This window comes from Helicoverpa zea, chromosome 14 (genome assembly GCF_022581195.2).
Source record: "Helicoverpa zea isolate HzStark_Cry1AcR chromosome 14, ilHelZeax1.1, whole genome shotgun sequence".
In the NCBI taxonomy this organism is placed as follows: Eukaryota; Metazoa; Arthropoda; class Insecta; order Lepidoptera; family Noctuidae; genus Helicoverpa; species Helicoverpa zea.
The window spans coordinates 11059391-11080160 of record NC_061465.1 but is presented as its reverse complement, the minus strand read 5'-3'; the positions used below and the strand labels follow the sequence as shown (position 1 = coordinate 11080160).

Genomic DNA, 20770 nt, shown 5'->3' with positions numbered 1-20770 from the left:
ATTCCCATTCCTTCAACACGAAACGATGCAATCTTTCCCAAAAATTGGAATTGAAAACGTTAAAAGCGAAGTTCTGAAAGCGCTCTTCGACGTTTTGTTTCAAAAATACAGTTTCATTTTGAAGGGGCAAAACTGTCGTTTACATAGAGGCCTCTAGGCAGGCGAGGTGTGACCTAAATGATGCTACACCGGCAAGTCCTTTAAGGTATTCAGCGAATCTAGGCTACCTTGAGGCTGTTTGTCTTTACCCTCAGAAGCCAGGCTTTTCATTTATATGGGGTTTTAAAAGGCGGCTGTTCAATGACCAAATTCTTGACCTACATTCCGCAAGTTTAGTCTTTAAAAAAGAATTTTCCTGCCTTTAAGAAAAATGTGAAGGGATATTTTAGAAAATATGTCTTACTTGAAGAATTGTTTTAAAGAACAATGTGAGCCAAAATACTCGGTAAACATGACCCTATGTCTGGTATTTCTCCAGAAAATGTACGAAGAATTTTCTTTTCGCTTCGTTACTAAGGTGTCGCCGTTAGATCAATAGTTCTTAACCTCAGGCCTCGCGTGTAAGCTTATACAAACGTGATGCTTATCTAGATAAAATGCTTACTATATTTTATGGAGAACTAATGAAGGGACTTAATTTTGGTACATTGACTGACCTTAGAACAAGCTATGAGTTAGATTTTACCAGTAAATTCACACTTAGAAAGAGTCAATAATTTGGCGGTCACTTTAACACGGCAGTGTTGCCTTAAGGCAGATGCACGTGTAATAGTAAACTGAAGACAGATGGTAAGATACCGCAGACCACAAACACCAGGCATGCCATCTTCAGACTTAAACATGTGCTTGGAATCCGAACCCTGAACGTGACCACATTTGTTTACAAATACACGTCATTATTTGCTGTATTTTATTTATATTTGCAAAAGGACCTTCCGTAAGTAACTGTTTGGTTCATATTCGAAGAAGGGTTTGCCAATATTTGCAAGTAAGGTTCAATTCTATCGCCAATGCTTTGATAGCCACACTAAAAAAATCCCAGGTTAATTTCGTCTCTTTTTGTCTCTTGCTAATATTGACCGCTAATATTGACAGCACGAATGTAAAAAAATATCGCGATCTGCAAAGTCGGGAACCAGTTTGAAGCAGAATGCCAAAAAAACGTTCCCCTGAGTTTGTAGTCAGTTAATGAATTGTAAATATTGAAACATTAACATCGAAGTCATGTTGAAATCAACGCGTACAAAGGATTTATGTTTGTAATGAAAGCTAATAAATTATGATTAAGTAGCTGTAAGCAGGTACCAAGAAATAACAAACGCGCCAATTTGTTTGTTTTACTTAGATCATCATTCAAAGCTTTTATCTTGCTTGTTTTCCTTTTGTTGTGAATTAATATTTAAGTATTCACTTAGTCTTACTGTCAGTTAAAAATGGGCTGCTGCTTTTCTAAACACCCTGTTACCGCCTAATAAGGCTTACCTACTTTATGGAGTAAAGTCACAAAGTTTTCGCTAATGGGCGAATGTTAATTTTGGCGGGAGTGGTGACATAATCTTTCTGTATTACGAGTGTTGTTAATCGTATTTTTACTATGTCCGTGGTAAAGTTTTTAAGAATACGCGAGTCCTGAGAACACCCTCACATCATCAAATATTAAAACGTAAAAAATATACCAACTAACCTGTGCTTCGCCCAATCCAAGCTCAATAGCATCAATGCTCTTCCTAACGAGGGCTGCCTTCTCGTGTTCATGTTCTGTGTTGGCAGCCAGTCCCGCCAGGAGCTGAGCATGCTCGGCCCTGAGAGCCTCTAGGCCTGCGGCGACTGTGCGTGCACCAGCCACCATTTCCTCCTGCGTCATCGCCGTCATCCTGCCTAGGGATTCGATCTTCTTTCTGTGGACAAATGAGAAGAAAATTAAGTTCTCGATCCCATAGAATTTGTATTATATAACACCAATTGGTATTGAACCACCTGTGTAACATATGGAATGCTATTAAAGAATAGTAATTATAGATGCCATTTAATAGATAATAATCATAAAAAAAATACGACAACTCGTGGAAAACGTTATTCAAGAAACAAATAACAATAATACCGGAAAACTCAATCGAGATGGCAGTTTATTTCACAGCCGTCATCCGGCAAAACTCAATTCATGTTTCGCTTGTGTTCATTTATAGGTGTTTGTTCTCAATTCAATAGAATTGTCATTTATTGTGATTAGCTGTTACTCAATACAACATCAGCACCTATAGGATGAAGTTGAACAATGACATAGTACATGTAATGATGACGTAAATTAAGACAAACGTCTTGATGGCACGGTTGATTCAATCAGTTAGGTCATATTGACCTTATCCAATCGTGGGGGACATTTTCAATGATATTATGGTCAGTGTTATATACTAGGCTCATGTTTCACTTGAGATTATAAATATATTTTGATCTGACAAAGATCTATTAAATGTGATGCAGTATGCGAGTGTTTATATTGTACATTTCAATCTAACCTCCTACAGAATTAAGCAATAATACAATTTCAGTATCCACGCTAATTTCATATTCCTAGTGCATAGCGTGCTTTAATCGAAGCACAACACAATCCAATTACGTTACGTTGTGATAATGGCAGCATTTGCATTTACATGCAAAACAAGGCTTTTGTTCAATCGATCATGTGCTTTCATTGTCACGACATGCAGTTCAGTATCTGTCTAACTGTTCGACCTGAAATCGATGTTCAGTACCCGTATTGTCACAGTTGTCAGTTGTTCCAAAACTGTCAAACATTGGTTTGATGTAGGTAAGGTTTATGAACCCAATTCCTTCTCCCTCGACGTTGAAAATCAACCTATGTACGGCTCTTATAATAGATTTTCTGATATGAATAAATTCTTGTTTGTGTTGTTTACTCCTATCTATATAGAGCACTTGATTTACCGAACAGATTGTCACATGAAGGTCGGAAGCTGTAACGTTTTGTGATAAATTATGTTCACACGACATTGATAAACTTCGCCTGAGGAAGAAGTTGGCAATTTATAGATTATCTTTCCTTAGTTGATACAAGTTGGTTATCGTTGATTACACATATCTGTCATGTTTTAAGTACTTAGAGAAAGCCTGATTATCTCATTTGACAAAGAAGTCACTGTCATCCCCCAGAGACAATAAAAAAACATCCTGTCCCTGTAATTGCAACTTCACCTAGAAACAGATGACTCCCCTGTTGAGTTTGTCATAAAAGAATTAAGTTTCTTTGTTCTTTTTAATGTCTGGTGGGAAATGTGCTTGCCTATGCATATTTAAAATATTATAACAATGTAGCGTCAGGCGAGAGTCGCGGTGACCTTATGTGACAGCCTATTGATTTTATACTAATAATAGTTCTTGTGGTTAAAACTTTACGTACTATGTATAAACTTAGTCGTTGTTAGCTAGCTTACTGTGTCATTTATTTAGACCAACTTTCTCAAAATTATGTTGAGGAAAAGCGGTGAAGTTATATCTATACTTACTTAAACTTTCACACTATTTTGGTGTCCTACGTGAAGTATGATTTTTTGAAGTGCATACACTTCATCAGGTTATAGTGAAGGCCGTGGAGGTGGATGTCTTTGTTTATGACATGCAAAAACTACTAACTTAGTTTTTTTTTTTAATTGATGTAAGTCTACAATAACTTTTTTGTAAATATACGTTTTGGTTATGTGATTAACAATGTTTCAACACACCGCGGCTGCTAATGTTATTACTTGTAATGAAACAACCACCAGACTACACGACACAGCCACATAAAGCTTTTACATACATTCAGGCATGTAAATATAACGAGTTCTCCTGAAACAACGCTCTCGTACAGTCAGAGTAATTAACTGAAGTGTTACTTTTAACCAACATCGTTTCATAACCATTTTTTCGCATTCATTGCATCGAATTTCATACTGACTATCATCGCTGCATCGGCTTTTGTTCGAGTACATGGTATGTTTATCGATGCATCCACCCTCCGAGCCTTTTTCCCAACTATGTTGGGATCGGCTGCCTATCTGACCTCCTCAACCCAGATACCCGGGCGACCCGATACCCCTTGGTTAGACTGGTGTCAGACTTAACTGGCTTCTGACTACCCGTAACGACTGCCAAGGATGTTAAATGACAGCCGGGACATGGAGTTTAACGTGCCATCCGAAACACAGTCATTGCTACAGTAACATGATGAATGAAGAAGTAATTTAAGCAACTATTGTGAAATTCAACATGAGACGACGGCAGATAAGATGTCTAAAGTAAGATAAGGCTCAGAGAAAATTAATGTAGGTGTCTACCTACTGTAAATCCTGAGAAACTTTGGTTACTAGTAGCCTAAGTTTGAAAGCCTGATTTACACAAAATCGAACAATGGCTTTGGGAGCACGAATTGGGGCTTATACAGGCTAGTTTAGACAGTGTCGAACCGTAGTGTAGGTTACATCTACACACTGGAAAAAGTTTTGTATTTTCATTATCATTTCGACCAAGAACAACAATTACGGTTATTCTTCCGTAAATTATGGTTATACGCAATTACTTAATTTTACACCAAGGCCTTTTTAATTTCGGCTATTTAATGAACAAATATCTGTCTACATTACCCTTACACCGCTAAAGGGCTGTCGACTGTCACTTTCTAGCTAATTACGTTTTAATTGAAACAACTGAATGAAACCTTCACTTAGTAACAGCGGTTTCGCACGAGGCGAGGGCATCATACCCGTCACTATCGGACGGAAGCGGTACATTACCGCGCCCACTTTCAACTGGCTGCCAAACGCATCGAGCACACAGACGTGGAAGTGTCGACACAGGGGTGGCTCACATACTACGTGAGAAGCAGACCAATTGGTCAGGAAACTAGCCCATATAGGACGATGCTTCCTCCTGCAAATTGAAGACAATGGGTCATAGTCATAACGTATCGATTTTCAGGACCGGAAAGAGTTCCAAAATAGCAAAACGTAGCAATGGTATTCTGTCTCCCTTGGGGGGAACACCATGAATTTTATATACGCATCGGCGAATAAAACGCTTTTCTCGGCAACGGTATCATTTCACAGTTGACTAGTGATGTAATCCAATGAAATTTACGTAGCGTAATCTTCCTACGCGAGTTGTAAGATGTGATTTAGGCAAAAACGTGATTACGTTTACTATGCCTCATCGCACGTAGGCGATTTACAACTAAACATACTACCTAGCTAAATAGTTATTTGTTACAACATTAGCGAACTGAACCAGTTGCTTTTCAGAGATATTTTTTTAACCATCAATAATGTCTTTTACGCTTCAAAGTGAAAATACTGAGCGACATTTGAAGGCCCATTTCCCGCAGCGGAGACGAAGTTACGTCACAAACAAAATATACTTTTAATAGAACGCTGAGAGGAAAGAGGATTTTACGTAAAAATATTGTTGGAAGATGAAATGGCTCATTCTTTAGTAAGGACAGTTTACAGCCTTAAGGTGTTAGACGGTGGCACGTACAAGCCATAAAGTTGCCTTATGCTACACGTGCCGCCATTTTAGCTGGGAATGTAGGAACGGGTGCAAATGCAGTAAAAACTTAAGTCTGCCAACGCTAGTTACGCTAGACACTATGGTTTAACCCAAGGGTAATTCCAGAGGCAATAAACGGAAACAGGACGATTTTACGGCGATCGATTTCATGTATGACCCTTGGGACTATTGGGCATAATATGATGTTTTGAATATTTCTATTCATATTTGAATTTTGATGTTTTCCGATTGGATAGAATACAAACAAAAGGAATATTTTAAAAGCGGAACAAAGCAATGGTTTTTTCCACGCAAATTGAAGTGCTTAAAGAAAGTTATAAGTCTGAACGTTTCAAAACTTAAACAATAAACTTGAAAGCTATTTAAAACACAAAGGCCTGAAATAAACCAGTTATGAAAACTTGAAATAAGGCTTCACTGAAACCATATGTTTTACTTTTAGTTTCACAACCGGCAAACAAAATAGGTAGGAATCTTGTAACGAGCAGCTCAGATTTCTGTGGTCACGCATACCAGAGCAATGTAAGCCTAAATACGATTACAGGCTTAATTTAATTAAATGTAACATTATCCGCTTAATGTTCCCTTGTGTCCACTGTCCCACTCTAGGGTAACCCCTCTTCTTCAAGCCATAATCCTTAATACTTTTCCAATACCTAAGGACGAAATAAGATTATCAAATGGGACATCGTAGTATCCGATTTTTTGTATTTCTAGTACGTCAGATGGCGTATTCACAAACTGCACCCCATCTTTCTACAGCATTCTAAATAAAGCTTAGAGAATATTTACACCAAATAAAAAAGAAAGAAAATCTTCTTCACACACCGACTATGTGACATTCCCAGCTATATTCGTGTTCAGCCACGCGCGTAGGATATGTGAAAGGCGATTAACTAAAAGGATTTACTGCGCGTATGTGCGAATGTCTAGTGTATCGGAAAATAAGGGGCGTTCAGACGCGCTTTATCACCGATGTCCTTCGGTAGACTGTGTCTGTCAGGTTGAAAATTAAGGGTTACTGTCTGCCTTTTGTGAAGGAAAACCCTTGGAAAGGGGTAAAGTTTTCCTTTTGTGTTGAAGCTTGGATTAACACTAAAAGCGCAAGTATCTCTGACCTCTTTCATGTCTTTCAGACGGAAGAAAAGTATGAAAATAATAAAATAAATATACCTATTTAAAATCTTTTTTATGCCCATTACAACTAGAAAAAATCGTGTCTCACACTAATGAAAACACTTGGATAATTCTTATGGAATCACTAACGCTTCTACCTGTTGAGAATACATAAACTGCGGCTTCGTCAGCCACATCTATTTTGGATACCAAGTTATTTATAGATTAGATGTTATTAATATTCGCGTGCATAGCTCCACGTTTCGCGAGTCTATGTATGAACACGTACATACCATTATATGGGTTTATGTTTGTATGTAAGTAGGTTTGTGTTACTTCCTCCGATAGTTTAGGATTCAGCCATGCGAATATAAGGAGACGCGATAATATCACTCTGATATAAATGGTACAACGACTTTTACTGCTGAATATTACTTTAATGAAAATCTATGATTTATCTTCAGCGTCAACATTTACACTGTACTCAAAAATGAAATTCTCAATATCAATAATTATTAAGTTTACCGTACCAACTATATATGTATATTTATTTACTGTCCGTTTGTAGCTTTCCCAAGATTTTATTCCCGTATAAACGACGCTGCAAAAACGTTACTTTCCACTTTATCTGCTGTGCAATGCAATTTGTGTAGGTAAGCCCACAACGTAAAACAAGTCACCGTAAAAAGGTATGTAAAGTGCATCTGCAGTATGTATTGCAATATTTAAAAGCATAACATTTTCACGTGCAACAAATGGAGCATCGTTTGAAGCACTTATACTTGGAGCACTTAGTTTAAAACAGCCTCATGCAAAAATGAATTGATCCTATAAAGTTGGTTATTGGTACCGTCAAAATAAAACACTCCTGCGCATAGGCTCTAATGAGGCCAAACGGCTAACTTCGGAAAAGCAAAGTTAATGACATGTATAAAAATGAGTGCTCAAAATAAAGAATCCACTACCCAATTTTGGGCACAAACCGAGCTTACGTCATAGGTAGATCATTAGAATTCCAGTCAGTCTTTCATTAACCGTACACTAGACGCGACGTCTGTTTCAAAGCTGCCAACAAATTGGTTTAAGGACGGGCACGTATAACGCAAGTAGGTCAGTTTTACTTAGGAGCACTTAAGTCTGAAACATGTTACAATATTTCATGCAAGTTAAAAGTTCTTTTATTAATAAGAAGAGGTAAATTCAGGGTTTCAATAACATTTGAATTAACAATTCTAATTGCTTGTTTGCCCAGTCTCTATTATTCTCCCAAAAACCAATATACTTGAGAGCTTATTCTAATAATAAAGCTTCTAGACGAAATTAATTTTCCAACTCCTACAAATACAATGTTAGGAATAAGTAATAAGCAATTGTGAACTTTGGTCTCCTTTCACATTACGTCAAAATGATATTCATTTCTCATTATCCTAAAATAACTCATATAAACAGTTTTCAAAGCGTAACAAAACAATTGAATTTCCGTTAAATATTTGCAGGCACTAAACATTGATTTACAATCAAAAACGTTGCGAGATGTCGAGACAAAAACCAGCCAAGCATAAAATAATGCGATTGCACTGAAACACTGAAATGCAGTAATAAATCTCGCAGTCAGACGCCAACTCCCAGCTCTGTGTATTCGCCTGCTAATATTGTGAACATTGGTAGAACACGGGAAAAAATAAATTGTATTCAGTCCCAATATAAAATTCGGGTAAACAGTTAAGTTTTTTAGAATTTAAATTAAATACCACAGAAACGAGCCATTTTTTAAAGTACCGCTAACTAATAACTCATTCATTACCCTTCTAGTAATAAAAAGTCCAACAATTAATTTTCGCCAGACCTAACACCTCTGGGGTTAACCCTAATCACTTTTGTTTGAAAGTCGGGTCCAAACTCGGACCAGTTGGGTGAAAAAATAAACCAAGAATGTTTTCCTTTACATGCATCCCCAAACAACCCCCCGAATTGGGGGACGACAATTCAGGGAATGTGTGCAATTTAGAGGAAGCCAAGGCACGAGATTGAACACGCAAAATGAGGGGACAAGGGTTTCCATATATTTACATACCGTCTCACACACCAGACTGTTTAAAAACAAGCCTGTAAAAATTTGGTAGTCACACGTAAAAAGAAGAATGAATTAACTATAGAATCTGATGAAATGAATGGTAAAGCTATCGAATTCATTGAAGCAGAATACAATAAAACTATGGGAACACTATCAATACTTTATCACGTTACGCTTATTGACTCAGTCAACAGGGGTCGTATTGGTTGTTTGTACAATATTGCTACCGTAGCAGAACTGTATTAATTTCATTTAACGTGTATGAAAAAAGGAATAACTGATGAAAACATTACAAAGAAAACAGAGCAAATAAATTGAATACCCATTCTGAATCTGACAACGAAAATACTGAATAACATAAAATATAAACTAAATAAACACAAAAGGTCAAAAGGACATGTAAACTGTACCCATGAATGGTAACAATGGCGCAATGCGGAAAACCTATAACAAACGCAAGCGGGTACATGGTATGCACTACGGAAGCGAAGGTAGGGCTTCGGAAACAACATCGGATAGAACGATTCCGATCTTGAACGTACGATCTCCACGAACAATTATACAGATATCCGATACCGGGGAGACCGAAGCTGAGCTGCGGTTTGTTTGTGAATTTTATAGGGAGTTAGTGAAAGCTATACCAGCAAAGAGAAAATTGAAATTGCTTCAGTTCATCGTCTCTATTAAATTTTTATGTTAGTGAGTATGCTGAAATTCTTAATAATATAAAACTTGACCCTGTTCTCTTTCTCCTGCCCTGTTCCCAAATATTACTTGGGGTCGGCGCAAAACTTGACCCTGTTACTGGTTTTAAATTTCCTTGATTATTCGTATAAAGATTTCGTTCTCACTTCCTCACACATTATTCACTTCCTTTAAATCAATCAACAGTCAATCGATTTTTGGTATTGCCTGTTACCGTAGTACTTACATCATCCATCGTCATTCATACTTGTTCATTAACACCGGCCTAATCATACTTTACCAAAATTACTTTCCATTCATAACACATGTTGACATTCAAGTTTGTCTAAAAATAAATATAGTTCAGTATAACATTATTATCTAGCAGTATCTAAGTGGTTCAACCTTGACAGCCTGTCATGTTGACCGGTTGCGTAAATATACGTCATGTGCTTGTTATTCAACGTAAAACATGGAATCTCCTAATCTTTCAACTTGTTTAAAATATGTTACTATAAAAATATTCATTTTGAAGGAAACAGACTAGTTTGCAGATTCCAATGCGACATTGAATCCAGTTTATACGAAAACCTCTTCGTTATACCTACAAAGAAATCATCGATAACGTATACCAGGTCAGGAGCCTTCAAAAACAAAACTCTTTGGTATTGAACTTCCACAAACCTTCATACCTCAATCTTGACATTTTGATCTTTTAAGGTAAGCCTAGAATAAATTCATGACCACTATCAAAAGGGCGAAAGAATTTAAAAGTTAAATGTATACGAAGTTCTTTCAACAATAAATAACAAGGATAAAATTGTCATCCAAGTGTATCTACCCTCATACCATTAACAGTATCGTGAGGTTTTATTTTTCTACCCTCCATTTATCGGTGTAGTCTGACATTTTCAGTACAGTCAGGACGGTGTTAGGACGTGTCTAGAATGGCTAAATTATTGCCAAGTATTAGATTGCTCGCGTGACACCGGCTTCACTTTATATTCATACATCTATATTCCACTCTGGCTTTAGCTTATTCGGTAAGATAATATTCCTGTCTTCAATTTCAAGTATTATGTGTCTAGTTTTGTAAACCTTTATAAAGGTTTCTTTATTTTGTAAATCTTCGAAGCTATGTTATTTGAATTCAGTATCTTATAAGATTCAGTATCTTGAAGGATATTCGGTACCTTTAGTAACAAAAAGGTGAAAAGGAGGATCCTTTTCGAAACTCATTACAAAGAAGAGTACATCTTGACCAAATTCAACAATATCTTAATACAAACCTATTAAGACCTTATCTTGAAGATACTAATGAAGAAATAAATGACCACTTATACTTATATAAACGATACACATTCAGGTTGTTTATAAATCGAGTTAACACTAACGTGCACATTAAGGAAGGTCGTACCAAACATGGTCAAATATAACTACATACACAACATACAAGGAAATATCAATTTAGCGACGAATTTTATACTTACGAACGACGCAAAATATTCACATTTTATTTTATCAAAGTAATGGTCATGGGAAAAGATTGCTGCCCCAAGGTCATTATTTTAAACATTGACAGGGTGTCGCCGTCAACGGACACGTCTGGGAGGACATCATCATCATCATCATTTTAAACATGCAGAGGCAAGGAAAATGAGTTCCAGCTAAGGAAAACTTACTTACATTAAGGGTGCATCCATAAATTATTATACTCCTTTTAGGTTCCCAAATTGATCCCTCAGGGCAAGAGGGTTGGACTCAGTGAAGAGAAACGTAGAGTAAAATAACGGATAACATAGCCCTACTTCATTTGTCAAATATCACCCAATTAAATGTAGATATTGACCTTGGAAAGGACAGACTTGCTAAATAAATACTTGTACAACAAAACAGACAGACGAAGTTTTACGTCTGTATGTCCCACAAACTCAAATGAAAAAACAAATGTTAAGGTGTTTTTTTTTTTTAAATTTCATTTTATTTTCCCCAAATTATTCCACACAGGCCTGAGGGATTAATTTGGGAAAGTTTGTATATCAACCCTTGTTGGAATAACGCCTGAAGACAACAAAATATAATAAACAAAAGACGGCTGTATCAACAGTAGGTATAACATACCACGTGTAAGCCACGATATATAAGTCCGACTCATTCGATTCCAGACCTTCGGGCGGGAAGGGGTGGGGGGTAACCTTGCCAAATTCATATTACCCCTCCGGAGGGCCGGGCGGAGGCAACGTGGGGCGCATAAAATGACCGTTACCATGACAACCAAGGGCGACAACCCTCCGACTGCGAGCCACGCAATGTTTGCGGAGAAAATTAGGAAATTTTGTAAGACATAAGCTAGGTTAAGAGCAGCTTTGGGGTTTTATAGATACTTCTGCTTTTATAATTCATATTCATTCATACATCTTTGATAACTTTTGTGCGGGAGTGAAAGTAATTGAAGATCATATGTAATTTCAATTTCACCTAAGTTGGTTTTAGTATCCTAATTGAAGAATTAAAATAGAATATCAAATAAATTCTACTCAAAACAATTAGTTAAAGCGTACAATTAAACGTTACGAGAGGTGGTTATGAGATTAGACCACTTCAACCGCCCACAGTATCTCAGCTATTGACCAAACCAATAGATAAAACCGTAACAAATAATTACTTAAAGCTATTTATGGAACAAAAACAACCACTCAGTTCAGGATTTAATTCAGTAACTAAATTAATTAATATAATTTATTGGACGTTATTGTAGTAATTAATTACCCTCTAATTGGAGACCATTTCGGCGTGCCTATTGATTGAAGTTCGGCAAACACTCTGGGTCGAATGCAAACGATGGAATTAATTTGGACATAGATATGGCTTGCTTACTATACATAGAATAGTATAAGAAATAAACTCATAGCAATAATATTAAAAGCCATGTAGAAGAGATTTATAGGAGAGCATATGTAGCGGATGGTTGTAAATTGCAAACTTTGCAGCACAAAGTTTATGGGACAGGTCGGAGCACTTAGAAAGGGTCATCTTTTATCCCGCGGGTGTCGTATTTTAGTCCCCAGGCCGGCGAACAAATTTTTTTTTGATACATATACATTTAAGACTTAGTGAGTGTCTTCCTTACGATGAGTCCGACAAACTTTTCGAATGCGCAAATTTTGGTGCCGCTGCGTTTTTTAATGCTTGACTCCTGAAATTGTCGATATGACGTCACTATGGCTCTTCGTACATACACGTTTCATTTTTTGAGATTCGTTTAACAAAGTTAACTAGAGAATGGTGGTCAACTTGTCCGATAAAGATCGTGCTGCATTTGGAGTGTCCACCATCCTGAAAATGTCGGTATGACGTCACTACGACTCTTCGTACATACACGTTTCATTTTTTGAGGTTTTTTTAATAAAGTTAACTAGAAAATTGTGGTCAACTTGTCCGATAAAGATCATGCTGCGTTTGGAGTGTCCACCATCCGAAACATGTCGATATGACGTCACTGTGTCTCCCCATACATACATGTTGGTCAAACACAACAATGATAGATAATACTATTCTTATTGCAAATATAGACTTGTCCGACAAATGTAGTGAGGTAAATAGTCAGTTCGACAAGAAAATGAGAAAAAAATATTACAATTGGAAGAAGTTTATTCTTTTTGTCAATTTCTGACTTAAATATTCACGTGCATTATTTAAGTATATTAAATTGGCATACTACTTACCAATTTTAATTACTATTTTAGAAAAAGTAGCCTGACTAAGACGTATTGTTGATAGTTTATATTATGTTAAGGAATAATATCCCACATCTATTAATGGACTATATATCAATCAAAAGGTCTTTTTAAGTGCAACATTTTGTCCCAACATACCACTTATCAATTCTTAGTATTTTAGAAGATATAGCCCAAATAAGGCGTATTATCGATAGGTTTTACTATGTTAGGGAATAATGTCCCACCTCTAGGTATGAACCATATGTCAATCGAAAGATCTTTTTAAGCGCTATATTCCGTCTTAACATACCACTTACCGATTCTTAGTATTTTGGAAGACATAACTGACCTAAGGCATATTATTGATACTTTACATTGTGTTAAGGAATAACATCTCACTTGAAGTTATGAGCCATGTTTCAATCAAAAGATCTTTTTAAGCGCAAGGTTGTATTAGCATAACTCCGACAAATTGTAAGTACTTTAAAAGCTAGAGCTTTTCTAAAAATATATTATCGGTAGGTTCTGTCAAGCTAATCCATTACTTCTTTAGTAACAAAATATATATTATTTGAAAAACCTTTCCAAATGAAACATTTCGTGTTAACATACTTCCGACAAATTGTTAGTAGTTTAGAAGCTAGAGTTTATTTAAAATTATAATTATTGATAGATGTTTTCAATTAAATAAATCCCATCTCTAGTAATGAGTTATACATCATTCAAAAGACGTTTTTAAATGCAACATTTCATATTAAAAAACTTCGGCGAATTGTCAGTATTTCAGAAGCTAGAGCTTATATAAGATTATTATATCGATAGGTGTTTTCAAGTTAATTAATCCCTCCTGTAGTAATGATACATATATCATTTGAAACGACTTTCTAAATGCAACATTTACTATTAACATACTTCACACCAATTGTCAGTACTTTATACCAAATCTTAAAATATATCTATATTTTCCGGACGGTGGACACTCCATATGCAGCATGATCTTTGTCGGACAAGCTTACCACAATTTTCTAGTTAACTTTATTAAACAAATCTCAAAAAATGAAACAGGTATGTACGAAGAGTCGTAGTGACGTCATACCGACATTTTCAGGATGGTGGACACTCCAAACGCAGCACGATCTTTATCGGACAAGTTGACCACCATTTTCTAGTTAACTTTGTTAAACGAATCTCAAAAAATGAAACAGGTATGTACGAAGAGTCATAGTGACGTCATATCGACATTTTCAGGATGGTGGACACTCCAAACGCAGCACGATCTTTATCGGACAAGTTGACCACCATTCTCTAGTTAACTTTATTAAACGAATCTCAAAAGATGAAACGTGTATGTACGAAGAGCCATAGTGACGTCATATCGACAATTTCAGGAGTCAAGCATTAAAAAACGCAGCGGCACCAAAATTTGCGCATTCGAAAAGTTTGTCGGACTCATCGTAAGGAAGGCACTCACAAAGTCTTAAATGTATATGTATCAAAAAAAAATTTGTTCGCCGGCCTGGGGACTATTTAGTGACTAAGAGGACCTGTTTCCAAAGGCACACGATATTCACACCCCGTAAGGCCAGAAATAACAGCCGAGTAACTGGTAGTTATGCTAATAAACAGCAGTCGTGATCGGACTTTAAAAACAGGACTTCCAAAGTATGACAGCTTTCTTAATTTGTTTTTAAGTACACTCCGTCTCGGTATCGGCAATTAAAACTTTATGCTTCTCTATAAAATACCGAATACTTAAGATTGCTCACGGTACGTGAAATAATAAAATTCTTGCTTCTTCTTTTACTTTAATGTTGAAGTCGCGAGACGCAGTAAATTTTGCTAGACGCCATACGAAATGCCGTAAACCGCTGTTCGTACAGGGTACAACTTGCAAGACGTACTTGAATTAGAGTTTTGGATATTTTCCAGACGTTAAATCGTATGTCTAATAATATGTCGTTAATAATATACCTTTTCATCGCATAAATAATATCAGCGTTCCGCGCTTTCAACTGTATGTATGCCGATTACTTTGTGTTCTTCTAAAAAAACAATAATTTGCCCGCGTCATTATACAAGTATGGCCATGGCGTCTTTCATACCATATTGCAATTGAGAAGGCTCGTGAACCTAGCATTAGTCAGCATATTAAATAGTCAATTATTTCTAAGAACTGGCGCTAGTCCTAGAATTCTCGTGGAGGCTTTGAAGTGCATAAAAATAAGCGATTTCTTTACTGAATTATTCACTGAATGCCAAAGGCAAAGGTATTAAAATTCCACCTTTATTTGCAACGTACGCGAGGCCATTAAAGTTCAAATTGTATGCACGCCCATTAGTCTAATATGCAGCACTTTGAACATTACCGTCGTCGTACAACGTGAAACTCAAAACCAACACAAAAGGAGAAATACCGTCCTGAAAGGACCAAAAAAATAGACGCACCTTTAATGACTGAGGAAACAAAGGGTTCTACGTGCACTTAATGCAATTACATCGACCACACAAAGGGCAAGCATAGGCCAATCGATGCGTCTAGACATCGTCCAGGCGCCAGTGAGGGCAGCATTAAAAATTTCTGCACATGCGGATATAACGTTCAGTTTTATGTCAACCGGGCTGTACCTGACCGCGGTTGAATAAGTCATATAGATGCGACAGTTCTGACGTAAATTGTAAAATGTGCGCTAAGGATGAAACAAGGTTGCAATTTTACTCTGAAACATTGCCTCCCGGGATTCTAGCGAGTGGAGAATGTAGTTTTAAATCCGCGTAGTACAATTTATTTAATACCAGTGCAGTGCAATGATGATAAGTTATATATCAAGCTGAATCATCGCGCGGAACAACGAGCGTTTGATACTCTATAATTTGCTACCATAAATACATGGGTTATACGCTGTTGCAGACAGACATAAAATTAGTACAACTTAGTGTGATAAAGCAAAACGAAACGCCACTTTGTGCTTATTACAAAAGTAGTTGTTCTACTAAGTTGTAATTGGCGAAAATAAATACAAAGTTGCAAATGACTTTCCAATTTAGCTCTTACAACTCATAATTAGATTAAATTATAAGGGTAAATAAATTAGCCTGAATTGTAATGAGTTCAAAAGCATGAAACATAACTTTCCTCTGAGCGATTATCACTCAAGCAAAGTGAAATACGCGTAGGAGGGAAACATTAATACGGCTGAAGTGTTCCTGAAAGTTCATTTTGAGGGACCTTCGAGATCACATTGGACCCGAATGAGCTCCTCTCTCAATGGAAAGGTCAAGGACAAACAACCTTTGCCGAAGGACAACGGAATGATGGGTTTGCCAATAAACCGATAGACGGTAATGAGAAAATGATTGAGGTCTCCGTAATAAACAAGAAATGTGGAAACGTTAAACAGTTTTGAAGTAATGTGAGAGTTTGCGAAAACGAAAATCTTAAGGCAAGAAGTTGGACGTCTCACTTTTATACCTTGGCAAGACTACGAGGCTTAAAGTTGTTCTAGTAACAGCATGATCGACTTGAAGCATGATTAACTTGTTAAGTAAACCTAACAAGGCACATGTCGGCAGTTTTGCGAGCTAACTTTAACGGGAACGCTGTAATTTTCAGACTGACTGATATAAGTTAGTTCTCAGTTTGTTCAGAAAGGCAAATATTCTTATTCAACATTTTCTTGAATGAAGATGTTTTAGCCTTTACTGAAGCATCATAAATCTTATTTTTCGCATATCTCCTCAGTAAGCTTGGTAAGTCTTTTTGAATAATGTTACCTTGATAAAGCGGTACCATGACATTCTAGGATTCTTCTTGTTTATTAACGACACGATATTACATATTTATGTAGTTTTTAACATTTTATTTGAACTTAAGGTCAGTTGACTATCTTTTTTAACAAACCACTTCTTGATCAGTATTTACATTGTAATCTTCGACATCTTAAACACGATACAGATATAGATACTTATCCTAGACGTGTAATCAGAGCAATCTCAGCATCAGACCATAAAATATTAATCCTAGTTAAAGAACAGTTTACATCCAAAACGAACGATGGCAATAACGCAAGTCATAACAGGGCCACATAAATCTGCTAATCGTAAATTGTTCGTGCCGAGAGATTCATGTAGCTTTCACAGTGATTAATTAACTAGTGCTCCTTGAAAATGTACTGTCATGGCTGATGATGCTTCCGATTTATTGATAGAGACATTTAATGGGGCTAATGAAGATTTATGTGATGAAGTGCCTTGTTACACTGACCAGATATTTCTTAGGAATGAAGTCAACTGAATTATTAGCAACATAGTTACGCAATAAATTGACTTCAGATTATTTGTCACACGTCCGGCTGTGATGAAGTTATCCCAGATTAGATTGCTCTGAATCAATAAAGGTAATCCAATCATGTCACATTATGACCTAATTACGTCACTGTTGTAGTGTTTACACGATGACTCTCAGGGGAGAAGTGTGTCATTCACGTCATGAATATAAACGCGCTGAACGTAGTTGCTGAAAATTACATTTTAAGTAACGACTGGAATTTATTGTCTTGTTGAACTAGATTATATAAAGCCGCTAACGAAAGCAGTATTATCTTGGTAGTTACATCAATTCTAAATAAGTTCACTGACCCATAAGAAGACAAGGACAGTGAAACTAAAAAGGCATGAAGATGTGTATCAGGCAAAACGACACATTTTTACTCAAAGGTTGGCCAGATGCAACTTAAACCGGTCGCACAAGTTTTGATAACGATGCTCGAATAGAACTAACTGCATCTACGACAGCAAGAAAGTTAAATTTGATCTAGGAGTATAAATTTAAACCATGAATAGCTTTGCAGAACTTGATTTATTCCGAAAATAGAGGCTCCTAGTATTCTATTTAGTCTCTCTGATTTTTGCACACTTCAGTTCAAAGAATTGATAAAAACGCATAAAAACTAAAATGGTAAAAAACTATACTCACATTCTGTAGGCGTTGAGAGTCTTCGACATTATACAACAGTTGTAGTCGTTGAACTAACAAATGCAATCCATTCCACTGCACTAACACGAAGAAACCATTATGACACTACAATGCTTGCACACAATAAACGTATAGAAAAAATACTACGTTTCATATAATACTGCCCACTGGAATATAAACGATTCGATGTACAATGGATTTGATCACACATGTTTACCAAAGACCTTGGAAGGACTAAAATGCGAATCACGCTATTGTAAAATTCGATGTTTGAGGCATAAAGCCAGATATTTCCTATTTTGAGGCAAATGAAACTGATATTCCATTTGGAGTTAATATCACTGAAATCCTACGGGATTCAGCAAACCAAGAATGAAAGAGAAAATACTTCGTAGCCATTAAATAAGATACATTCACATTGCTTTACATTCCGCCTTCTTTGCGGAAAGGTTTGCAGTTGACACTTTTCATGACATGAAAAGTATACTTATTCAGCGAGCTTATCTAAGAACGAGACTATGTTTTAAATATAATATGCTTTTTTTGAGAGGGCTTTTGTATGAAAATCTGAATTATACATAGGTATTATATCAATGCTATATTAAAAACGCGACAAGACCACGTAATGTAAATAGCTGCTTATTATATTACGTTTAATATAAATATTCACTTTCATCAAAAGAGAAAACCAGGTAAAGAAATTAATAATATTATGGCAATTACAGAAAAGAAATCTTACGAAGAGCGTAAAAACGGCAAGAGCAAATAGAATTAAACGCTCTAACGTATTTATTACGTACCAACGTTTTGAAATCACTCTCGGGCGTGAATCACGGAAACCACTTACAAAACTATATTATCTATCTGGGCTCAGGTCATCCACGTGTGTTTTTGGCACACACGGCACGGGAAAAATAAATATGTTGCCAATTATTGCACAATAATTGACAGAGACAGAGCTATACGTTTCTCTAATACTAGAGCGGGAGTAACATACAAACTGAAATGAAAATAGACCGACTCCTACGCAACGCCGGCGGGTCGGCAGTATGTCGTTGATCCCTTCAGAAATCGTTTCGTTTCCTTTGTTTGTTTTCGTACTGCTATCAGCGTCTGATGCTTCGATAATAACAAAAATATTTGTAATGTTGCCAAGGATATCATTATCTGTGACTGCCTTGATCTTTGAGTTTCGTGATTGAAGAATATTATACGTATCAAGATTAGGTAGCAATTGAGTTCAGTAGTCGAACTTGTGTTCTTATTGGACGATGTCGTAAACATTATAAATTGTACCAGATTATTCAAATCGCAATGGACGACTGAAGCGTCGCGTCGTTAAAATTAAAGATGAGTATCGGAGCAAGAACAAATTTGTCGGTAAAAGTTCATCAAAAAGACGCAATGCGACACTACTATTTGAATATTCAATAACTTAAATGGTCACTCCATTTAAGTGTCTGAACAAAAGTTTATGGAAATTCATTTAGCTGAAAGCTTCTTTAGGTTTTTCAATTGTTATTCAATCGGATGGTTAAATTAAAATCCAAACAAGTTCGTATATAAATAGGCTTCTTTGTCAAATGCGGGTTTTATGTAAGACCAAGTATGACAAAGCCGATGAAATTGCGTGTCCTACATACTCTCAAAGGGGTAGACAAAACGACCTATCATAAGAAAGTTAAGCGAAACGATGGTAAAGCATAGCGTTATGAGGTTTTTTGGCACAAAGGACACAGACGGAGCCAAACGATCTTCGGATAGCCAGAAAGAAAACACAGCTTGTCCTGGCTTAAATATTGATCGCTAAGAAAAAAAGGACTTGTATTTACGTAGGCACTTCGAGGAAAATTGACGAAGGTTACATTTTTCATGTGGGTTGCTTATTATACGCAAGTACACGTTTCTTCCATTTCATCCAAAACCCCAGGCTAATTGGGTATTACTTCAGTGAACATTAAGTCTTGTTAAAAAGGAACATGTTTTGTAGCTCAGAAAATTTTCAGCGTCGATCAATTTCTTTATTAGAAGACTAATCACGACAGAATCTTTGATTTCAAAGTCCAAATAACGCTTGGCTAATTGTAGCGAGGCGGTATTTGTGCATCCAACAAGTAACAAGCATTGCATAGCTGCGTTCTGCTGACGATTCCGGTAACGCAAGTAGTTATCTTTAACCGTAATAAGCCTAACTTGTTGATACATCAATTATATCAGAAACTATGCTACATTTTCACCGTTAGAACTGCACTAATTAATTTATGTGTGGTTCGTTTCTTGAACAGGGTGAGTCACGTTAGCGGAATGGAGGAATCCTTGAATCTTAGTGCTTTAGCAGCTAAGCTAGGTCTATTAACATTCTAGGGACCGATTACAAATTCCGAGACTACAGACGGGGAATGAAGAGATAAATTGATTTCTGAAATACTCCATCCACTAGAAAACCCGCAATTAAAATTGAACAAAGTTGGATGAACTCCTGCCTATATCACAGTAGCATCATTGTCTGAAGTACCCTTCACTGCGAAATACCATTCAATTAACCTCTTCACCAGTTTCCAAGGGTTTGTATCTTATCTAATACCCTATACAAACATGTTTCCATAACCCTCGGCTTAGCTGTACTCTAGTACACTTAAGGAG

General features: G+C 36.5%; 1 protein-coding gene across 6 annotated transcripts in view; it reads right to left on the bottom strand.

Moving 5' to 3' along the window:
* Positions 1-20770, bottom strand: part of LOC124636163 (kinesin light chain) — a 60845-nt gene that overhangs the window by 22503 nt on the left and 17572 nt on the right. For 5 of the 6 annotated variants that reach the window (XM_047172098.1, XM_047172101.1, XM_047172103.1 and 2 more), the window contains exons 2-3: positions 18128-18294; positions 1685-1898 (exon numbers count right to left, since the gene is read on the bottom strand). In XM_047172098.1, coding sequence (XP_047028054.1) covers positions 1685-1898; positions 18128-18156 — 243 coding nt within the window. In that variant the 5' untranslated portion in view covers positions 18157-18294. The remainder of the gene's footprint in view (positions 1-1684; positions 1899-18127; positions 18295-20770) is intronic. The other variant, XM_047172100.1, reaches the window with a different exon arrangement.